At 39.3% G+C, this 9,061-nt stretch overlaps 1 protein-coding gene across 1 annotated transcript; it reads right to left on the bottom strand.

Moving 5' to 3' along the window:
• Positions 1-6,131: 6,131 nt before the first annotated feature.
• LOC127538560 (GTPase IMAP family member 4-like) lies at positions 6,132-8,730 on the bottom strand. The gene has a single exon (XM_051962367.1). The coding sequence runs from the start codon at positions 8,728-8,730 to the stop codon at positions 7,663-7,665; it is 1,068 nt and encodes a 355-aa protein (XP_051818327.1). The 3' UTR covers positions 6,132-7,662.
• Between the last annotated feature and the right edge of the window lie 331 nt (positions 8,731-9,061).

Raw genomic sequence — 9,061 nt, 5'->3', positions numbered from 1 at the left:
AATTAGAGTTAGGACACATTGAGGAAACAAACAGCCCGTGTATTTGTTATAAAAAAAAATCTGGCAAGTGGAGAATATTAATGGATTTGAGACAAGGAAACTCAGTCCTGGAAGACATGGGTTTCTTATAGGCAGGTTTGCTATGCCCAAGCATGATCCCCAGGGAATGCCTTTATAGATAATAGATATTAAAGATTGCTTTTACTCTATCCCTCTTCACCCTGAGGACAGGGATAAATTTGTTTTCTCAGTACCAACATCTAATTTTCAAGGCCTATGAAGAGATTTCAATGGGAGATATTGCCACAAGGTATGAAAAAATAGCCCTATTATATATCAATGGTATGTTGATAAAGCTATTAGCAAGATAAGGAAACATTACCAGATGCAGTCATCCTCCAATACATGAATGATATTTTGGCTGGTCATCCACAGCCTAAGGATTTGGAGAAGATGTTACAAATGACAGAAAGAGAATTAAAACAGTTAGGTTTAATAATATTATCATAAAAAATTCAAAGACATGCTCCTTTTCAATATTTAGGATATGAAGTATACCCTAAGGTGCTTACAGTACAAAAACTGTCCTTAAGAACAGAGAAGCTAAACACCTTAAATGATTTTCAGAAATTGATAGGAGACATCCAATGGATGCGACCAGTGTTAGGCTTGACTACCTATCAGTTACAACCATTATATGATATTTTAAGGGGAGACAGTGCTTTAAATTCACCACGCCAGCTTACAAAAGAAGCTCAAGAGGCTTTGAGAGAAGTTGAACTGGCTTTATCCAATGTGGTTGAGAGAGTCACTCAAAAACCCTTGGAAATAACAGTTTTTGCCACACAAGAGGCACCCACAGCAGTCCTTCATCAAGGAGACAGTGTGATAGAGTGGGTGAACCTCCCGGCACAACCAGAACAAAGCCTTACTCCTTACCCAGTGCTTGTGGCTAGAATTTTGTTAAAGGCCATTAAGCGAGCAGTACAATTATCTGGGGCAAGACCTGATAAGATATACACCTTTTACACCAATACACAAATTAATGTGTGTTGTGAGACCATCCCAGAGTGGCAAATTTTATTAGCCATGGCTCCTAATTTTATACATGGGTCTCCATTAAAGATAACCAGACTTTTACATAATTGGCGATGGATTCTTGAAGAAAAAGTTTCTAAAGTTCCTCTTAAAGGACCAACTATCTTTACAGATGCATCCAAACACAATATTTGTGCTGTATACTCTCATGATTTAACCATAAAGAGAGTAGTCAGAACTCCTTTTCAGTCCACTCAGCAGAACGAATTGTATGCGATCATGTTAGCTCTCACTTATTACCCAGGAGACATAAATATAATATCTGATTCAGCCTATTCAGTAGGTGTGGTACAAAGAATTGCCACAGCCCAAATAAAATTTGCAGCTTCTAATATATATCAGCTCTTTAAGGAACTTCAGGAGCAAGTGAGAAAACATCCAGGTAAGATTTATATCTTGCATGTCCACTCACATAGTGGACTCCCAGGCCCTATTTTTGATGGGAATTCAAAGGCAGATAGCCTTTTAACTATGTTGGCCAGTACACCTTTATTTCAGGAGGCCCAGGAATCCCATTCTAAGTACCATCAGGCTGCTCGAGCTTTGCGTTTACAATTTGGGATTACAAAAGAGGAAGCTAGGAGCATAGTAAAAAGTTGTACAGCTTGCCTTCCTTTCCATGCTCCTACACTGCCTCCAGGGAAGAACCCTCGTGGTTTGAGACCAAATGATATATGGCAAATGGATGTGACCCATTATAAATCTTTCGGTCGTCTGTCTTTTATCCATGTTGTGGTAGACACCTTTTCAGGATTCACTTTTGCCATACCAGCAGCAAAAGAGACAGCCCGAGTGGTCACTGAATTCCTCATGCAAGCATTTGCCATTATGGGTGTGCCACAAGCAATAAAAACAGACAATGGTCCTGCATACACCTCCAAACATTTTGCCCACTTTTGTGCACAGTATAAGATTTTACACACCACTGGCATACCCTTTAATCCTCAAGGACAGGCAATAGTAGAGAGGAGAAACAGAGATATTAAGACGCTGCTCCAAAAACAAAAGAAAGGGGGAGCCACAGGTAACCCTAGAGAGCTTCTAAATCTAGCACTTTATACTATTAACTTCTTGATTTTTGACAAAGATGCACTGGCTCCGGCAGACAGGTTTTATAACCCACCGGAAGGGCAATGTCCAGTCCGAGCAGCTCCACTATCTTTAGATAATCGCCAGGTGATGTGGAGAGACCCAGAAAGTGGTGAATGGAAGGGACCAGATAGGCTAACTGCTTGGGGGAGAGGGTTTGCTTGTATCTCTACAGGTGGAGAAGGAATCAGATGGGTGCCAACGAGCCGTATTCGCCTTGTCCACCGCAGAGAGACGGAGCAGACCCTTGAAACGAAGGAGAAGACCCAAGAAACATCGGGTGGTTCTGTTGCTGATTGTGCTCACCATTGAAAGAGTGTGGCAGTTATGACGTTTGACTCATGGACATAGAAAATCATTGGACTTCAAAACCCTCAGAAATCATTGGATTCTCTGAGACATAAGATTGTTGTAGGACTTTAAAGCCCTCAGGAATCATTGGATTTTCTGAGAAATGATAAGACTGTTACAGGACTTCAAAATCTGCTGGAATCATTGGCTTCCCTAAGACATAAAAAGACTTTTGCTGGACTTCAAAAACTTGGGGGGATCATTGGATTCCCTGATATGTGAAGCAATGGACAATAGACTGGTTTTGGACTATCTCTTGGCTGCTGAAGAGGTGTATGTGTGACTGCTGTTTACATACTCTCCTTCTAGGACTTCTGGCAATCTTTTACATCATACTGTTGATTTATGTTGTTTGTTATACCGTTACTTGGGTGCATAATTCATGTTTGTTACACCACATCAAGCCTGCACTGACTGTGGGGAGAGTCATCACTAATAGTCTCTGCGTTGTTGCTATGTGCTATGTGTTCCCATGCTGATGGGTTTGTGCATAATAAGACCCTTGAGCCCAGAAACCTGCTAGCAACCCCCACTTCCCTTTGGTGCTTTTCATCTCCCTTCCTGAGATGTCAGGGAGGGCGTGATTATCTCCTTTTTAGTGCTTTCACCTCCCTTCCTGAGAAGTCAGGGAGGTCGTGATCACTTCCTTTTCGGTGCTTTCACCTCCTTTCCTGAGAAATCAGGGAGGGTGTGATCACCTCCCCTTGGGGGCTCTGACCTCCCTGAGGAGTCAGGGATGGCATGATCACCTGTGTTCTAAAACAAAAGAAAGCGGGAGATGTAATGGGCTGAGGCTTGAGTTGATGCACTGAGGTCCCAAGCACATGAGGCTAAATAGTAATTGGACCATACTCTATTAATAGATAAGCTTGGAGAGAGAATGGCCCCCACCCACTCTTTGTGCAAGTCCTGATGTGTTGTATAGGAAATGACGATTTTGGTGGGTGGAGGCAGGGGAGTGGAAAAGGAAGGGGAGGAGAGACTTTTGGGACAGTGGCAATGAATATTTCCCACAAAGACTAAAACACATCCATTTAAAGGCCCTTATGTGTTTACTGATGCCACCAAGCAGAATAAAGCAGCCATATATTCCCCACAATTGGGCATCTCTAATGTATTTATTACATCATACATATCTACCAGCAAAATGAGCTATATGCTATTATACAAGTATTGAAAATAGACAAACCCATCAATATCATTTCAGAGAGCTACTATGCAGTTGGGATGGTCCAGAGAATAGAGACATATATAAAGGCTCAAACAAGATCTATCTTCTCACTGTTTCACAGGGTACAAGATGTGATTTTAATGAGGGTTCATCCTTTTTATTCATTCTTTTTATATACTGCATATCCATTCTCATATAGATGGACTGGACCTGTATTTGAAGGAAATAAAATAGTGAATGATCTGCTTATACAAGTTATTTTCCTTTGCCCTTTAGAACAAGCAACAAAAGCTCATGAACATCTGCATCTGTCTGCCAGATCTCTCCGGAGATTGTATGGGGTGTCCCAGAAAGAAGCAGCAAACATAGTAAAGAGATGTATAGCTTATGTACCCTACTCTCAAAGACCTGCCTGGATGGGGACTAACAGCAGAGGTGAGAGGCCAAATGATATATGGCAAATGGATGTTACACATATGGGAAAAACATGCATTCATGTTACAGTTGGCACTTATTCAGGCTTTGTACCTGCATCCTTTCAATGAGGGGAAGCTGCTTCACATGTAATAAATCACTTATTTCATTGTTTTGCTTCTATGGGCATTACACATACTGATAATGTACCCTCAAATACTTCAAAAATATTAAAACAGTGTTTGGAATTCCTTACAATCCCACAGGACAGAACATTGTAGAAAGGACTAATCAGACCCTGAAAAGATTTATCAAAAAACAAAAAGAGGGAGGAGGTAGAGTCACTCAGAAGGACATAGATAAAGCAGTATACACAATAAATTACTTAAAATTTGATTCAAATGCTTTAAACCAGCTATGAAATACTCTCTGGTGAAAACAGGAAGAATCACTAAACGATAACACCCCATCTTCATTAAGAAAGCCCCCTAAGAATGAGACCATGGTAATGAAAAAGGGTCCTGGAGGATGGGAGGGACCTATAGAGTTCTAATGTGGGGGCCAGGATATGCTTGTATTTCCACAGGACAAAACCTTCAGCAGTGAATCCCCACCAGACATCTCAAAATTGTCCATAAAGCAGAAGAGGAAAAGAAGGAAGAAGAGGCGACTATCAAAAAGGAGGAGAAGACGTGCCCCCAAGACCACTAACAAGATGATTTCTTTATATATGGGTTTGTGTTACATACAATCAGGATTGGTGACAGAGGCCAAAAGGTGGGCTATCGTGATGGATCCATCATGGCCTAGGATTGTCTCATGGTGGGGGCAAGTGTGCACAAGTAAAGAACATTACTTTACAAATGTCAATTTTGGGTATAGGGTATCATGTGACACACATGTTGGGCATACAGGGGACGCCATGTCATAGCGACACCCTCATCTGCACAGGAGGGTTGCAGCCTTGTGTCTACATAAAGGTGTCATCAAGTTGGCCTCTTATAAAGCACAAGTCTCCATGGGGCACATTCTTGTCACTCAAGAATTGGGCCAGCAGTTTGGCATATGGAAAAACATCTTGGGCCCTGGTTCTTGGACAAATGGCATGAGGATTGAATACCAGTTCTACACTAAAGCCTTTCTGGGAGGGAAATACGCTTTCATGTAGGGAGACTCTATAACTGTTACCAAAGAAACATTAGATTTTTACAATGTTACTTGTTGGAATTGTACAGTTAGTGATTGTTTAGAGAATGAAATTCTACTTTAACATTAGATTTTTACAATGTTACTTGTCGGAATTGTACAGTTAGTGATTGTTTAGAGAATGAAACTCTACTTTAACTCTTCAAATTCTTGCTTCATTATTACTAGAGGTCAGATAGCAATGCTTCCTTTCAAAAGTGAGAAATGGTATCATACTAAGACTGATTATATATTCAATACATAATAGAAAAGAAGGAAACAGACCTTAGTTGCATTAGAAAAAAGAGATGTATCAGTTGTGTTATATTAGTATCACTATGTTGGTTTCACTTATAGTTTGATCAGTCTTTCTTGCAATGTCCATATCCAATGCACAAAACAGTATAATACAAGCTAGATATATAGCGAGGATCCTCAAACTTTTTAAGGGGGCCAGTTCACTGTCCCTCAGACTGTTGGAGGACCCAACTATAGTAAAAACAAAAACTTTGTTTTGTGGGCCTTTAAATAAAGAATAGCCCTGGGTGAGGGAGATAATCATCCTCAGCTGCCGCATCTGTCCTGTGGCCATAGTTTGAGGACCTCTGATTTAGAGGAACTAGCTAAGAATGTCTGAGTGGGTTTTGCCTGATAGGCTAAGATAGATGAACAATTGTATCAGATGATAAAAAGATTTAAGGCAATTATCATTGGAAATAGGAGTAGAAGTAGAGTTATTGAAACTCCAGGCTCAATTACAATGTGACTATAGATAAACAAAGATTTGTGTAACCCCTATGCTATATAATCATACAAGGCAAGATTATAATTGGAACAGTATCAAGAGACATTTGAATGGTTTATTTCTCAATAGCACAATTGAAGGTGACATAGAAAGTTTATATAAACTAACATCTGATGTAGAGAAAGTTTCTCATAAAGATGTGAATCCAGATAAAGGTACTGAAAAAAAATCATACATTAGTTTGACAGTACTTCTTCATGGTGGTTAAAATTAGAATCATAGATTGCCCCGTGGGTTGTTGTATTGTTATTGTTCTGTAATATTAGGATGTTTTTATAGATCTTTCTCCACCATCCTTTCAGAAATTGTAGCTCAAGAAAGGACTTTTTATCTAAAAGATAAAAAAGGGGAATTAATAAGGTATGGGACTTTGCCAAAAGGGAGTAGAGAGGCCACTTCAACCTTTGGTGCACAATAAGTTTTCTGCTACGTTGTAGAAACATCCTTGTTGAGCAAGGAGAAGTAATGTACGACATGTGAAAAGGATCAATCTGAGGGTCACAGTACAGTTACATCTTTGGCACAAATGCCTTGACAGGGTCTTTCATTTGTGAGCAGGTTGCTGACAGGGCTGGATTGACTCTCCTCCCATTGGCAGATACCATGCATATGCAAAGTCCACAAGCTGTTGATCTGAATGGTAATTGGGGATTGCCTACTGTTCCTGCTCTGATCACACTTGCAAAAACGTGTATCAACAAGGCTTGTATAGCATAATAAACCGAAGCTCATTTTATACTCTCCACCTCATTTGTTTCACCTCTGAGATTAAAGGGCTCTAATACTTTGAACTGTCAATCAGGACCACTGCAACAAGGAAGAAATAGGTTTATTGATAAAACTGCAGGATTGTTTCTAAAGAAGATCTGAGAATGTCCCTGAAAACAGAAAATCTTCAGGATAAAAGAAAGGACTTAGATTAGTAAATCCTAATCTAATTTACATTACATGTCACATGGGGAATTTACAATACATTTATGAATACATTTATGCTTGTAAGATAAAATGTAAACCCTGACAATGCAACATATGACCTACAATCTGGAAAACCCATATAAGAAGTGGTTTAAAAGGGAGAGAACAGACATCATCAGAGTGGAAAAGAAAAGGAGTTAGGGAAGATTTAGGGAGAGATGATGAGTTTTCATCTGATTCTTTAAAAATGACCATGGTGGGAGTGATTGCCAATAAAATGGGGAAATCCTTTCCAGGAGTAAAAAAGGACACAATGGAGATCAGACAGATCTAATTGTACACAATAAGTTTTATGTTTTTGCCTTCTCCTGATTGTTTTAAGGTGTTTGTTCCTATAAGAATATAAAAAAATGAACATAAGAATTAGGAAGTTATATTTACTACTGCAAAATATCATGATACATTTTTCCAAAAAGGATTGCTCTTTAGAAAGCAGTGTGATGGCCTAGAAAGACATTAAACTTGTAATCAAGGGACTTGGATTCAATTAATATCTATATTGTTGATTAATCACATGACCTCCATTATTTAACCTCACATATGGTGGAAACTAAATATGAAATGATTCTGGCAATCAGGACTTACGCAAAGGTTGAACAAAAATTGCCATAATGGGAAAAATAATTTTGAAAATTTCCAAAAGGATATTGTTGTTATTCTCAGTCTTGTTTCGGGCAGAGTAATAATATTTCTGATAATTCCACTTTAATTCTTCAAACTCTTGCTTCATCTTATACTCCAAATTTTGCATTTTCTTTTCAAATTCTTCCATTTTCTTTTCCATTTCCCATTTTTGCTTTTGCTTTTCCAGCTCTCGTATTTGATTTTCATAATTCCATCTCATTTCTTTTATTGCCTTCTCAAACTGCTCTTTGTAGCGTTGCTGAAGAACTTCTGTTTCTTTCTGCAAGAGTGCTTCTACAGATTCATATATACTGTTGGTGTAGTGGCTGCCCCCATTGTCTTGCACCATGTTTCCAACCATGGCCATCAGCTCTGAAATCTGGGCATCTCTCTGGGCTCCACTAGCATTATTGTCAAATGCACAACATCGATAGGCACACTTCTCCAATAATTCCCTGAAATAAGAGTCATCAATGGTTCCTAAGTAATCCTCTAGGCTTTCTTTTCCTAGTTTGTCTTTTCCAGTGAATACAATGATCAAAAACTTCACTGCTTCAGCTCCTAGAATTTTATAAAGGCATTCAATGGCTGCCTTTTCCTCCTTGGTGAAACGGCCCACTTGCAACACCAGGAGTAGAGCATGTGGTCCTGGAGAGGACATTGTCATGAAACGAGCAATTTCATTCAGGTTTTTATCTTCCTTGGTATCAGTGTCAAAAATGCCTGGAGTATCAATAACACAAATGTTCCTTCCATTCCATGTGGTTCTGGCTTTCTTGCAGACCTTGGTGACTGACCCTCCTGAACACTTGGACTCAAACTCTCTCCTTCCCAGAAGGGTATTTCCTGTTGCACTTTTCCCAGACCCTGTTTTCCCCACAAGGACAATTTGGAGTTCTGGTTCCCCTGAGTCTCCTCTACTATTGTTTGAGTCTGAAAGAAAGCAAGTAAGAAAGAAAAATGAATGGTTTGGTTTAACAGATGATTCTAATAAAGACCTAATCAGAAATCCCAGCATGACAAGGAGGTGATCTTGAGGTCTTTGAAGGTTATACCCCTGGTGCACAAGTTAAGATAGATTCTAACAATTTGAACCAAGCTTTGAGTATGACCAGCTTTCTTTTGCCCTAATAAAATTCGCAAATCTTTGTCAGCAGAAAGGAGACCATCAGGTAATTGTTCTTTGGTGAGGTGTTAAGAGATAGAGTTTTATTAGATTTATATAACTGCTAATGTCACCTTTCCTCTGGGACATAAAATGGATGAACTATTTTTGTGTGTTGGAGAACACATGCATGTAGACATTTATATATAGCCAATTTTATCCAGCCATATTAAAATAGTGACCT

Source organism: Antechinus flavipes, chromosome 5, assembly GCF_016432865.1.
Source record: "Antechinus flavipes isolate AdamAnt ecotype Samford, QLD, Australia chromosome 5, AdamAnt_v2, whole genome shotgun sequence".
Lineage (NCBI taxonomy): Eukaryota > Metazoa > Chordata > Mammalia > Dasyuromorphia > Dasyuridae > Antechinus > Antechinus flavipes.
The sequence above is the reverse complement of the archived record's forward strand: the minus strand, read 5'-3'. Positions and strand labels throughout refer to the sequence as shown.

Bases quoted from the DNA above. Each gene is read 5' to 3' on its own strand.
- LOC127538560 (XM_051962367.1), bottom strand. From the start codon at position 8,730: ATGCTGGGATTTCTGATTAGGTCTTTATTAGAATCATCTGTTAAACCA.